The sequence below is a fragment of the Chiloscyllium plagiosum genome, chromosome 5, assembly GCF_004010195.1.
Source record: "Chiloscyllium plagiosum isolate BGI_BamShark_2017 chromosome 5, ASM401019v2, whole genome shotgun sequence".
Lineage (NCBI taxonomy): Eukaryota > Metazoa > Chordata > Chondrichthyes > Orectolobiformes > Hemiscylliidae > Chiloscyllium > Chiloscyllium plagiosum.
Window position 1 is genome coordinate 77441463 of NC_057714.1, and position 14877 is coordinate 77456339.

Sequence of the window (14877 nt, forward strand, 5' to 3'; positions counted from 1 at the left end):
GACCTAAGGGGCAACTTTTTCACACAGAGGGTGGTATATGTATGGAATGAGCTGCCAGAGGATGTGGTGGAGGCTGGTACAATTGGAAGATTTAAGAGGCATTTGGATGGGTATTTGAATAGGAAGGGTTTGGAGGGATATGGGCCAGGTGCTGGCAGGTAGGACTAGATTGGCATGGACGGGTTGGACCGAAGGGTCTGTTTCCATGCTGTACATCTCTATGACTCTAAAAGGAAACTGAACCAGAATCTTAGGAAGCTGAAGTTCAGAGGAAATGTGACACACTTTCAGAAATACACAAGACTCTGATTTACATATTCATGCAGCTTCCTTTTTAACAATGTATTCTTCCACAGTAGGGGTTGCATTCATTGCATATCCCTCAGTGCCCTTGAACTGAGAGGCTTGCTTGGTCTTTCAGAGGTCAGTGAAGAAACAACGACAGTACGTGGATGTGGATCTGGTGTCACACGTGGGCCTGACCAGGTAAGTATGGGCAATATCATGTCTGAAAAACATGAGAGAATCAGATGGATTCTTAACACATTTGACAATACTTCCATGGCCGCTATTATGGACAGCAGCTTTCTATTCTGAGTTTCTCTAGCAATTTCTGTTCTTGTTTCAGATTTCCAGCTTCCACAATTCTTTGGTTTACTGCATTTTGCACACCTTTTCACCCTTTCATTAAAGCGATCCTGAAAGTTGTGACATGTATTTTCAAAAAACAAAATACTATTCATACTTACTACACTAAGATTTTGTTAGTTTTTCTTAACTCTCTGTATTTCTGGAGAATCAGCTACAGCTGTGCACATACTTAGCATCTTTTCTGCTTCATCTTTGTATTTTTTCTGTGGGATAATCAAATTATGATTATACGTTAATTTCAGAACTATTAAAGGTGCATATCTAAATCTTTACTATTGCTGTACATTCATTAACTGATGATTTGCAATGCATTTTTCTGCTTTTTTTTATTACTGTAAAGACTGGCTTCAAAGCTTTTGACACCAATGATGTTCTATGATGAATGACAACTGTGCATGCCTACTTTTAATTTAAACAAACTGCATGAGCAAAAAAAAAACAGCTTTGTTTTAAAATAAAAGATCTTGGAAATCTACTTTGCTTAACCCTTTTTTCTATTTACTGATATATTCTTTCATTTAACTTTCTTTTCCATTCTTACATTTTAAGGTTTTTAATCATTCTTTATTTAAATCTTTTTGAAATATTTCAAAGCTATTGTGCATGCTTCTGGATATTGCTAAACATGATCTACAAACTAGTTCTCGACTTTCAATCAGAATTCATACTGGCTGCTACTCACCTGGCTGTAAATATCTTTTACATAAGCAGCATGCACCAACTCCGATGTATCTGCAATGGTAGCATACTTGTTTTGTCCCAAGTTCAACACTTGCTTATACATTGCCTGCAATAAAAATCAATTATAGCTGACTAAATTAGAACAGAGAATCCAATATTTTAATCTTAATTTCATACTGTGCCTGACACATTTGTAGTCAATTAGTTATGTCGTGCATTAAAAGAACCAGAAGGTGCTGGAGAAACTTAGAAGGTCTGACAGCATCTGTGGAGAAAGAATCAGAGTTAACCTTTCCAGTCCAATACAACTCTTCTTCAGAACGTTGGAACATTATAAAATCATTGTACATTAGGCAGATAAAGATATCCACAATTTGTGCACTACAAGGTTCCACAGGTGCCTTGTGCACTACAAGGTTCCACAGGTAGTTATGTGATCAAAGATGCATTTGTTTTAATGATTTTAGAGGAAATTTTGGGCAACACAGGTACTTTGTTGTTCGAATAGTGCTGTAGGACCTGATATGTCTCCTGAACAGGCAAGAAGGACATCAATTCAACACTTCATCTGAACAATGGCACCTCAGACAACATAGAAGGTCCTCATTGCTTTACCAAGTACCAGATAAAGGTACACACTCAAGTCTCCAGAGTAGACAAAGAACCCACAATTCGATGTTTCAGAATAGAGTCTATGTTCACACTGACCACAACAGTTTATGTTCTGGTAAAAATTCAGAAATTATACAAAGGTAAATTATTAATTTTACATTTGCGATTAATAGAATTTTATCAATCAATGGAATTATGGGACATGGGACGAAGGTGGGTATGTGGGACAGAATTTAACAGACTTCAGCCAGCAGGTTTGCAGGCTGAGATGTCCCATAAAATTGCCCTGGTGACCTTCCTCCCATCCTTTCACTGGGCCCTCAGTCTGTCTATGACTGGGGGATGGACAGGTTCACCCTGAGTTGAAGTCCATAACTGGCAAACTGCAAGGTTAGTGGAAGTCAGGCAGGTATCTGACCGAAACTGGCAGGTATCTGACTGAAACTGGCAGGTATCTGACTGAAACTGGCATGTTACCCTACTTGAGCCTCTGGTGGCAAAGTGTTGGGGGTGTGGGGCCTCCACATGACCCTCTTTACAATCAGGATTCCCCCAAGTCCTCCTCATGTTCAGCCACCCCCAGTGCTCCTTTTCCCCCAGTCCTCTTCATCACAGCCCTCACTTCCATGGAACCCTTGAGGGACTAAATGGTTTAGTCCTGCTCCTATGTTCAGTAGACTGAAATGTGTACCTTTCATTTTATGCACACACTTCCAAAACCCATCAAGTTGTTATTGGTAATTTTAGTATTGCATACCTATAAGATTATTAGTGCTTTAATCAGTATCAACCTACATTTAAGTTTGAACACATGTTTAGAAGACCATTAGTCAGTAATTTTGATTTGTGTAACACAAATGTTACAACAGCCAATTTATAGAGTAAATGAAATTAAGTGAAAATTATGCCAATTATATTAATAATTACAGGTTTAAAAACACAAACTCAGGATCAGAAAATGTGGTATAGGCATTGACCAAAGCATTGGCATTGACCAAAAAGGTTAACTGGACACATCAATAGCTCAAAATCTATATTTACCTGACTGACAATTTCAGAAGCTTTCTTCGCACATTTCATGTCAAGAATATCAGAACTCAGTTCCATCCCTTTGCCTTTGATTTTTCTGTATTCTTTCTGCATTATTTAAAATTAATATCTGGGATTTATTAAACCTTAAATAATCCTTAACCATAATGAGAAGAGACTTTTCAGAGAACATGTTAATTTCCTGAACGACCAAATCACATTACGATTAAGCGAATGTATCTCATTTAATATCTGAACTGCATTTTTTTCACTCGAATCAGGTCTGGTGTATCTTCAAACTGAGTGAGTCCTTTTCCCTTTACACACTCTTTCTATATTCTCTCTGAAGGAAACACTGGTGTTTGTTTAAGCCATCTTTTTGAAAGCAAAATGTGTGCAAAATGAAGGCTAATATTTCAACCATTTATTCAGATTTCACTTCAATGGGAGCAAATTATAATCAGAGACACATTCCGAATTCAATAATTTCAAAATTAAATGCAATTACCTCATCTAATATCGGGGATGCATGTTTAATCCGTGTCATGTCAGGTGTGTCTTCCACTAAAGTTAGTCCTTTTCCTTTCATGTTTTCTTCCCAGCCTTTTCTATATTCTTTCTGAAAAGATAACTGAGTAAATTTGGCTCATATAAAGATCACTTCTATAAATATTTTCAGGATTTTGCATTTTAACTCAATTATTTAAATTTTCCAAAGAATAAAGGTCAATTTTCTCAAAAAGCTTTTTAACCACATTGACTGCATGACCTAAAACATTGTCAATCGAAGCATATTAATCTTTACATTCAGTTGGAACCCATTGATTGCTGTATCCCTGCTACAAGTCCCAAGTCATCCGCAAGGTGAAATAAATGAGGCAATACTAATATCATCACTAGCAGTATGTGAAAAAGGCACTGGCCTAGAAAGGTATTACTTCCAACAGCAAGATAATCACTTTTAGAGCCAGAGGTTATTGACTATGGCAGGTAGGGTGCCAAACGTGTGCTGTTGAGACTGTTGAGTTAGCAGCTCTAAGTGACTGCATCTTAACATGGGTTCCCACCCTTTAAAGGGACTGGGGCCCCTACAATGGCTAGTGATTGCGAGATGCTTGAGCAAATGACAATTGTTTCCGAACCCACTATTAAAACACTTATCACCATCGGATGTTTCTTATCATTTATGTTTGATGTACCATTTCTCTTTAGATTTACATTTCACTTTGGAAAAGTATTGTTATCTAAGGTAATGGTTCTGATATGGTTAATGCTAAAGATGGCAATAAACTCCACCAAAAGGCAGGACACCTCTGAATCGCAAAGGAGATAGACCTACCATCTAGGTCTTCTCAGTCTTTAAAACAATGTCTTTCTTGTCCATGTAACTTGTACTTGATTGTTATCACTAAATAAACTCCATCCTGTTTAAGACAAGAGCATCTTCACATTGTATTACTAAGTAATTTTTTTCTCTACCACACTGGACAAAGCTGGCTCGTTTGGATCCCCACCTAAAAAACTGTAAAAATTTCAACTTGATTATATCTGATTATCTGTAACTTACTTTGTTCTAGGTTAACTACAAAGATAAAGTTATTAAAGAGATTAATAAAAGGAGGCTTTACTTCAATCCCCAGGAGTATTCCCTTCAAACAATTACAAGCTACATCTGCTCTTGCAAGTGATGTAAGCAGGATTTGTAAAAGATTCATGACCAGCCTCTCCATTACATGACAAAACTTGACATCTTCCATATTTGTCCTTTTCTTGGCTGTCAAATAGTTTCTTCGGCTCATTTGCTGAATTGAATATATAAAATTCCAGGCTCCTGAATTGCTAATATCTGAAGCTTCTGGAAGTAGAACTGCTGCCTGGTTTCACATATTTAATAGTTATACATGAATGCTGCTGACCAGTGTCCAATTTGAATATCCATGTCCCCCTAGCAGTTTTAAACACCACTAGCAAGACTTTTAACCAACTAAAGTTGAGGAGATACCAGTGTATTTTAACTGTCTGCTCAGGGAACCCTTCTAAACTCAACAAATAGAACTTTCCAATCGTAGAGGAGGTGAGAAAAATGGCAAGAGGGGAAACCTAACTAAGCCAGAGTCAAAAAATACAAATTTCAACGGCAGGACAAAATTCAATAGTATTCACCATCTTAAAGGCTGTATTGACTTTCTCAATTGTATGAACGCTTGCACTGAGCTAAAGTTCATCAAAGATCCTCAGACAGCACCTTCTAAACCACGACCACTTCCACCTAAAAGGACAAGGGCAGCTGACACAGGGGAACACCATCAGCTGCAAGTTCCCCTCCAAGTCATTCACCATCCTAACATGGAAGTATATCGTCATTCCTTCGGTGTCATTGAGTTAAAATCCTGGAATTCCCTCCTTAAGGGCATTGTGGGTCAACCTACAGCACGTGGACTGCAGCAGTTCAAGAAGGCAGCTCACCATCACCTTGTCAAGGGCAAGTAGGACAAGCAATAAATGCTGACCAACCAGTGAAGCCAATGTACCATGAAAGTGAATTTAAGGAAAGGATAGTAGATGTAAGTCTGGCTCTTTCAACAAGATGCCAGTGGTGGTTGTCAGAAAATGTAATTTAGCTAGACAACAGGTGTGTTACCCAGTCCTTCAGTTACTTCATACTTCAAAAAGTATGACTGGATGGTCTCGTAAACCTGGACTCCCATTTGGAAAAAAAATTCTGAATCCTGTGTCAAACGTTATTCCAGTTTGGATATACTGTCAGTTTTTTCTAGGCCACATAATGGAACCATTGCCTTGCAAGTTGAGGGTGGAGGAAAATAAAGCAGAAAAAACAAAATCACTCAAAGCAAACCACCACTTTCTCAAATTCAACTAGGGAGAGGCAAAAATGCTGGGCCAGCCTGCAACAAGCACATCCCAGAAGTGAATAAAACCCCTTTAAAAAGTGCCAGTGCTGTGTACAAAAACAATGTGTACAAAACAATTGATCAAATCAAATTGTTTATTAAAGATAATGAACTGGAAAGAGCAACCAAAATCCTTAAATAAATGTGTATATTTCTGAGATTTACAATGAAAAATACTATATAATACAACTTTAAACATTTTTAACATTTATTAGATTCCAGTTACATCGATCCTGTACTTGTCATCTGTAGGGTGAGAAATACCTGTATTTGTTGTAGATTAGATTACTTACAGATTAGATTACTTTTAGATTAGATTAGATTAGATTAGATTAGATTAGATTAGATTACTTACAGTGTGGAAACAGGCCCTTCAGCCCAACAAGTCCACACCGACCCGCCGAAGCGCAACCCATACCCATACCCCTACATTTACCCCTTTAACCTAACACTACGGGCAATTTAGCATTATTTACAGATATTAAAGAGTGAATCTTACCTCATTAAGGAGGCTGGTGACATGTTTAGCATGCAAGTAACCTGGAGTCATATCAAGGTCCACTGGCACACTGCCTTTGATCCACTCATCAAAATCTTTTTTGTACTCTTTCTAATCGGCAGAAGAGCAAGTATGTCAGAATTTTCACATTCACGAGGCATGATTCAGGTTAAAGAAAAATGTTTGCTCTTTATTTTGTAAACAGATAAATAGATGACAATGATAATCACGTTTTCGATTTACAGCTACGTCAGAAATTACAGCACAGTGGAAAGCTTTCGACTCATCCTACTTGTGCTGATTCTTTGAAGTGTAGTCATGCTTAGTCTCACACACATACCTTCACTTGGAATCTTGTAAATTCCTCACCTTCAAGTATCTGTCCATCTCTTAAAATTAGGAATCATCATGCATCATCGCCTCAGATAAAGTTGTCCAAGTGCCAAGAATGATTAGTGAAAAAAAATCTTCATCTTCCCTTTTGTCCCATATCTTTTGTTAATGATTTCAAATTTATATCTCTGGTTATTGGCTCATTAGCCAGAATGGACAATTTTTCTTTGTCTATCAAAAAATCTCATTCTCATGACAATCTCCATTTGGTTATCTCTTAACATTCTCTGTTCTGAGGAGGACAACCCCAACTTTATCAATCTCTGCCCTTAACTGAATTGCTCACTCATGGTATTGTCCTGTAATAGGAAAGGTTATACCACCGAGCATTTATTAACACATTAGGCTCAACAAAATGATCTTATTGATGAGAATAGGTCGTTTCTCATCACCCATTCATGGCAAGGCCTGATTTCCTTTTGATGTAATGATAACAAACAGCATTATAAAAAGCAGTGAACAAGTAACCAAAAAACTATCTCTTTACCCCACTTCAGATGGATTGTGCCTATTTTGCAACTTCATAACTTGGAGTCTCAGTAAATTCCATCATTGACTTCCCTTTAGTTTTTTCATATGCTTCTCTGTATTTGATCTGCAATATGCAAGAGTATTCAGGAGAAAGGCCTGAGGGGAAATGAATATTTTTCTGGTATTTGATTTATTAGAATGTACAGCTTATAATACCTGACTCTGGAGTATCGCATTCTCCTTATGATGAAACTGTTCTGAAGTATCTATTGCCAAATGGTAATATCCTTTGCTTTTTTCAAACTCTTTCTTGTACTCATGCTGTGAAGAAAATGGGGCACACGATAATGTCAAATCCAACCTATTTGCCAACAAGTTATGAGTTCATTTTCCACATGTTGAAGTCAAAACAATTCAGTGTTAGCAGCTGCCACTAAATTATTTCTGCTAAGATATTCTCTTCTCTCAAATTTGATTTAATAATGTTACAAAGAAGAACGTCAGGAATTGATGCCTGAAGTTTGCAGCAGTGGCTTGAGGCCTGTTGGTATTCACAGGCTGTAACACAATGGGCCAGCAAAAACAGCAGACTAATATTTCCAGAGGCAATAAAGAAAAAATAGAGGACAGGGAGACTGAAGTTAACAACTACCGTGCAGAGTTTCTGACTTACATTGCTAGGTCACTTAAGTGCTGGTTAATTGCCCTTTCCATGTGGGAGGGTGCACGGTGTAGGGGAAGGTGAGTTTAAAACATTATATTGACAGATTTAGAAGCCACAGGAGGGTTGCTTCAGCAAAATCTGTCAACTGTTACATTTGGCATTAAAAAGGAGTTATAAATGCAACAGTTATCAAATATGGTCAAATCAACATAGTGAGAGTAATGTTGTAAAAATGATTTTGCATGTATCAAGTCTAAGAAGTGATCTTAGATAATGCCAGTCCAATTTAAAATGTTATGTTATTTCAATCCATTGTTTATTATGTTTGTTAACACAACTTAATATGATGTAGAAAACTCAAAATTTATTAATTTGGGGTATTTCGTATAAAGTAATTTTGGAATACAATGATTTCAGTTAAGATATTAGAGTAATTTGTGAACATTCCAAAAAACACACTTCCAAAAATTGTCATTTCATTCAACTATAGATTTGTTTGCTAGTTGCTTACCAAAAACAAACTTCATAGGAACTAGGCAGGCAATTCACTAATTTCATCCTCCCACACTTCAGTTCCAAAAATCAAGTTCTGCTTGATGCAAAGTGTAAATTAATGAGTTATACCTTTCTATCCTAACAAAACTCATAAATGAATAGCATTTGTTGATTTTCTGTCACTTTTTTTTTCAAAACAAACTTGATCTTTTTTTGCTCATGTGAGAGATGCAAACTTTGGAGAACAGAACATTTGTGCCCAATGCTTGTATCTAGTATGCCCATATTAACAACTCTGCCAACTTTGCTCACCCCCTCTCACATGTTTACTTCTGCCTTTCTCGAACTTGGTTATCTCCACCTTTTACAATAACTGGACATAACTTCATAAAAGTATAGGAGGTCTAAAAACAAAACTCATCACTTTGCAACTTGCTAGCTGCCAATACATGCTCTAGATGCAATACTTTGGGGTAATTTGATGCTGTCTGATCCATTTTTGTACGATCAGTTTTGTATTTCACCTGAAAATATGAAGCAAAACTTAAATGTAAAAGGAAATTTCAGATCTGGTTTTTTATGTTTCTGTGACCAACAGTGTCTTGAAATGTTCTGAAGCAGATTCTTACTGGATTCAAACTTTAACTCTGTTTCTCTCCTCACAGATGGTGCCAGACTTGCTGAGTTTCTCCAGTGTTCTCTGTAGCATTTGCATTAATAGAGTCATAGAGCTGTACAGTCCAGAAACAGACCCTTCAGTCCAACTGGACCACGCCGACCAGATATTCTAAATTAATCTAGTCCCATTTGCCAGCACTTGTCCCATATCCCTCTAAACCCTTCCTATTCATATACCCACCCAGATGCCATTTAAATGCTGTAATTACACCAGCTTCCACTATTTCCTCTGGCAGCTCATTCCATACACACACCACCCTCTGCATGAAAACATTGTACCTCACGTCCCTTTTATATCTTTCCCCTCTCACCTCAAACCTATGCCCTCTAGTTTTGGACTCCTTTACCCTGGGAAAAAGACCTTGGCTATTCACCCTATCCATGTGCCTCATGATTTTATAAATCTCTATAAAGGTCACCCCTCAGTCTCCCTACTCCAGGGAAAATAGCCCCAGCCTATTCAGCCTCACCTAATTGCTCAAACCCTTCAATTCCAGCAATATCCTTGTAAATCTTTTCTGCAACCTTTCAGGTTTACCAGCATCTGTCCTATTGGAGTATTTGATTTGTGCTGTCATATTTTCACTGTATATTAAGGGAGTGGATCTCTCTCATATTCACAAATACAGAGCACTCTGATGGCAATGTGATGAAATCAATAGCATCTGTGACCTGCAAGACAACCAGTATGCAATTCTCTCCAACTGTTTGTGGCGTCAAGTTCCAGTCCAATCGCTGGTATATTTCAGAAATAATCTTTGGACGGCATGATGACTCAGTAGTTAGCACTGCGGCCTCACATCGCCTGGGATCAGGGTTTAATTCAAACCTCAGGTAACTGATTTGTGGAGTTTGCACATTTCACCATGTCTGCATGGGTTTCCTCTGGGTGCTCCAGTTTCTTCCCACAATCCAAAGATGTGCAGGTTATGTGGATTAGCCATGGGTAGTGCTGGGTTACAAGGATAGAGTAGTGAGTTGGGTCTGGATGGGATGCTATTTGGAGGTTGGGTATGGACTCAACGGGCCAAATGACCTCTCCCACACTGTAGGGATTCTATGATTCTAATAACCTCCCACGATGGTTCTCAGTTGGTTAGAGATTGCTGCAATGAGATTTGCAGATTCTGTTGCTGATCAATGTTCCTCACTGTTTACCTGGAACTTACAATTCTGTTAGCTTGTCCACAGCCTGTAGCTGCTCCTCTAACTTTCTGCAATAGTTCCTCTGCAACTGCATGGCTCAATGCCATTCTAACGTCACTCTCAAGACATCATTGAATGTTGTGCACTGATGCATCCAGTCAGCATTCTCTTCAGAGTTTTACCCTCAAAACCAACCCCATGATTCCCCAAGTCCTCCATCAAGCCATGTTCCTCCCCTGCCTCCCTCTCTACCCAGTCCACCTATCACGGGGAGGTTCATTGTGTGTGGCATGTTGTAATCACAATAAAAATGGACTATGGATATTCAACTTCCATCAGCTGATTTCTTTAGACCTTCATGAACTCTCAATAGTTTTAAAAAGAACAAACACTAATAACCGTAATAAAGGATAAAATGGTTGGTATGATCACCTGTCCATTTTGAGAAAGGTTCCTGAAACAAGCAGTGAACAAGGATCAATCATAACCCAAATTAACCTAATTATAAACAGCACTAAAACTCAAATCTGAATCTCATATCTTATTCACTCCTTTCTAAAAGTCATACCTCAAGTTGAAAGGTTGTCTGCAGAATATATGGCTTGGAAAAGCAATGAACAGATTCAGGGATTTACAAATGGACCTTCATCAATTGCTACTTCTGACCTCAAAAGTCAGCACCCAGTTTAAAAAAAACTTTGAAAAACCATACACTGAGAAACCATGCAACAGCTAAATCATTTGGACTCGGGTTTTACTTTTGCAACTCAAGGACTCTTAACCTACAACTAGCTGTACCTTTCTGTCTATACAGACATGCTCCTCACAGCCTCTTCTTTTTCAGTTTATGGACTATGTTGCATGTATAAGTTGGGTGTTACTTTTTCTTGTTTTCTAGGATTTAAGTGCTAACAAAACTCAATGTTCTTTTACTCAAGAGGAGTTTGGCATTGGCTCTCCAGTCAATGACGTTTAACTGAGGCATGCTGGTTACGTGCTAAACAAAAACTTGCATATTTGTTCTGAACCAAGAAAACAAGACAGACAGTCTTCCCTCCTCACCTGGTTGTCACAGGCCCAAAGGTGAACTCCTTACAATCATTTTGTATTGCCGGCAGTACTCAAAGCCTTCTGGATTGAGCTAAGAATCAAATCTTTCTCCCTTCACCAATGGTGATGTCCATTTCTCAGCCATGACACAATGCTAATCAGCCCACAATGCACTGTGGCCCTGCCCATCCAAAAAATCGTCTGCCCACTTTGGGCAATGTCCTTTCACCAACCCCTGTGACCTCTTTGTGATGTCACAGTGCAATTCATAATTATTGTGAATATTTTCGACCCTCTTCGGTCATTCAACAGGAATTCCATCCCCCCGCCCCCTCAACACCCACTGTATTTCACCCATATCATCTTGTCATTCCCATTGTCACATTACCCTTGAACCTCTTCCCATTTCCAAAGATGGGCTCAATATTTACATTGACTTCTTTACTCTACCTCGTGAACCCCTAAATATTCAGAATCCAATGCCTTTCCTGACTCCGGTCCCTCACACTCAAAGACACATACATTCTCACCTTTTGTCATCCCTCCCCACAAGACCATACATTCCCCACCCACGATTCTGCAACTCCCACCCTACCCCATCTATCTCCTCACCGTGACTGTGAATATATTCTCTGTCGTGCAGCACCAACTGACAGACGCCAATACAGAAACATTCTTTAACTACCATGTCCTGGAGAACCAGTTTTGTACGATGCATCCTTCCTTGGCAACAATCCAAATAAACCAGAACAGGGGAGATAGCAACCCTTCCACCACTGCCCAGACATTGCACCTGCTTTCCTGCAGCCACAAGCACTCTGCTCCCTTGTGCTGCACTTAGAAATCTTCCAGCGCAACTCAATCAAACTTTGATTTGATGTTTATCGTTACAAGGACAAAGCAGCTAAGTACTTCTTCCAAGATTGAAGAAGTCAAGTTTGCCAAAAAAGATCTTCTGTATACAGCCTGAAATCTGCAGGAACAGATTTCTCTCAATTGTAACAAACTTAGTTGGGAGCATGCATATAATTCAGTGAATGTGTTTGCTATAAAATATAAAAAAGGCATCCAGATGTACTTCACAACAGCTGCAAATGTTTTTATTCATGGGATGAGAGCGTCACTGGGTGGGCCAACATTTATTGCCCATCTCTAGTTGCTCTTCAAGTGCTCTTTAAACTGTAATTGTGAGCTGCCTTCTTGAACTGCTGCAATCCATGTGCTGTAAGTTGACCTACAATGCCCTTGGGGGTATTTCCAGGATTTCAAAGCAGCGACAGTGAAGGAATGGTGACATATTTCCAGGTCAGGATGGAGCGTGGCTTCGGGAGGGAATATACAGGTGGTGTTCCCAAGTACCTGCTGCCTTTATCCTTCTAGATTGAAGTGGTCGTGATCTGGAAGGTGCTGCCTGAGGATCTTTCGAGAATTTCTGCTCAGTGCAACTGCAAATGTTCATGCAAATGAGGAAGTCAATCTATCCTTTCAGACGCAACTTAATTACTAAATTTTATCCAGATGTTAAAATGTTGATGTTGCGACTCTTGCTTAAATTAGATTCTCCACTTGCCATTCTTCTCAACTCTAGGATTGGAATGTTCTATCGATGGACTTCAGAAGGAGTCCCTGAGCATTTACTTAAACTGCTCTGGTATTTCCCCAACCTTAAGATTGTTGAAATTCTTGCTAGTGGTGGTTTAAGACTGATAGGTGGACATGGATATCCCAACTGGACAATGGCATTCATATGTAACTCGTAAATGTAGGGAACTAGTCAGCAGCTCTACTTCCAGAAGCTTCATATTTTAAACTTCCAGACTCCTGGATTGTCATACATTCAATTCATCAAATGAGCCAAAGAAACTATTTAACAACTAATAAAATGACAAATATAGAACATGTCCAAGTTTGTCATGCAACAGGGGGGAATGACCAAGAATCTTCTACAAACCATGCTTACATCACTTGCAAGAGCAGATGCAGCTTGTAATTGTTTGAAGGAAACATTCTCCTAGGGATTGAAGTGATGCCTCTTTTCTTTAATCTCTTCATTAAATTTATCTTTGTAGTTAACCTAGAACAAAGTAAGTTACAGATAATTTGATAAAATCAAGTTGCAAATTTTACACAATTTTGATCAAATATAGCTATGCAAAAAAAAATCTCATGGTCAGTATGTCTTTAAGTGGCATATTGATGTTATCATCACTATATCTTTACATGTGACCTGAGCGTATGAAGATTTCATACATGGTTTTACCTCAATCATTTAAAGCATGACATTTAACTGGAAACATACTCCTCTGTTGTAAAGTAAAAGCTTAATATCAGACTAACGTGCTTGAGAAATGCAATCTTTACACATAATAGTCACTTACAATCAATATCTGTTGGATTCTTCAGTAACGTACCCAGTTTCTTGTGTTACAGGAGGTAACACACAAGTATTGTACCAGCAGGTAAAAACACCTTGTTGGAAACCTTGATGGCAAAGATAAGGCAAGTTCACCAGTGCTTGGATTTTTGTGGCTGCAGTAACCACAGGAATTCAGAGGAGACCTGGGAAGGCTGCTCCTCGATCTCATTCTTGGCTGAAGGTCCTGCTACAGAATCTCAGGTCTGTAGTGAAGTGAGCTCTCGAAACAATGTGAGGAAGAGGACAACTGCTGCAAACAAGCACACGTGCAGAGAAGTGACTGAAGAAATCAGAAGCAAAAGGGTGGTCCCTTCCATACAGGGAATTCAGGGCCACAGGGAGCAGGAAAGAAGAGTGGTTCAACACTTTACGAGTCAAGTCCTTTTCTCTGCTTTTCCGTGCTTTCTTCAGTCTCCTCAGGACAAAGCGCATTGTAGCAACACTTGTTCTGTAAGACACTTAGATATCACTTGTATTTTTACCTATACCATAAGGCATCGAGGACATTCTCCCGGCGATCAGGGGATGGACACAGTGAGAACACTCTCCTGGTGATAGGGAGTAGGGTGGGGCAGAGGCAGTGAGCACATTCTCCCGGTGATCTGGGGAGGGGGGGTGCAGAGGCAGTGAGGACGTTCTCTCAGTGATCGGGGTGAGGGTTGGGTAGGGGGAGTGAGGACGTTCTCCCGGTGATCAAAGGCCCAGCAACATAATGGCTGCTGCCGAAGCGGGATTTGTGGCGACAGCCCGGTCTGGTGGCGGAGTTAGGGACATTTGGTCACAGGGTGAGTGTGGACCCTGCAGCAAAGAGATGGTGCCTAAAGTAGTGCGACTCCTACGCAAGTATGTCCTGCGCAGGCAGTAGTGGGGCAATGGAGGTCTCCCTTGAGTCTAGGTGACAGCACGGATTGGGTCGGAAAGACTGATGTTCTGAACTTTGTACGTCTTACTTTTCTAATTTATTCCTATGACTTATAATACTGACTACTTATTTCTTAACCTTTCTCATTTTGTTTTAGAACATAGAACATAGAACATAGAACAATACAGCACAGAACAGGCCCTTCAGCCCACGATGTTGTGCCGAACATTTGTCCTAGCTTAAGCACCCATCCATGTACCTATCCAATTGCCGCTTAAAGGTCGCCAATGATTCTGACTCTGCCACTCCCACAGGCAG

At 39.3% G+C, this 14877-nt stretch overlaps 2 protein-coding genes across 4 annotated transcripts in view; both read right to left on the minus strand.

Moving 5' to 3' along the window:
• LOC122550024 (LIM zinc-binding domain-containing Nebulette-like) overlaps nucleotides 1–14877 on the minus strand; it is a 387183-nt gene that overhangs the window by 58689 nt on the left and 313617 nt on the right. The window lies entirely within an intron of this gene.
• LOC122550023 (nebulette-like) overlaps nucleotides 1–14877 on the minus strand; it is a 44735-nt gene that overhangs the window by 5846 nt on the left and 24012 nt on the right. Inside the window, 7 exon segments of the mRNA XM_043690428.1 lie at nucleotides 750–854; nucleotides 1334–1438; nucleotides 2986–3081; nucleotides 3482–3604; nucleotides 6385–6495; nucleotides 7265–7372; nucleotides 7465–7569. Of these exon segments, the coding sequence (XP_043546363.1) occupies nucleotides 765–854; nucleotides 1334–1438; nucleotides 2986–3081; nucleotides 3482–3604; nucleotides 6385–6495; nucleotides 7265–7372; nucleotides 7465–7569 (738 nt within the window). The 3' untranslated portion in view covers nucleotides 750–764.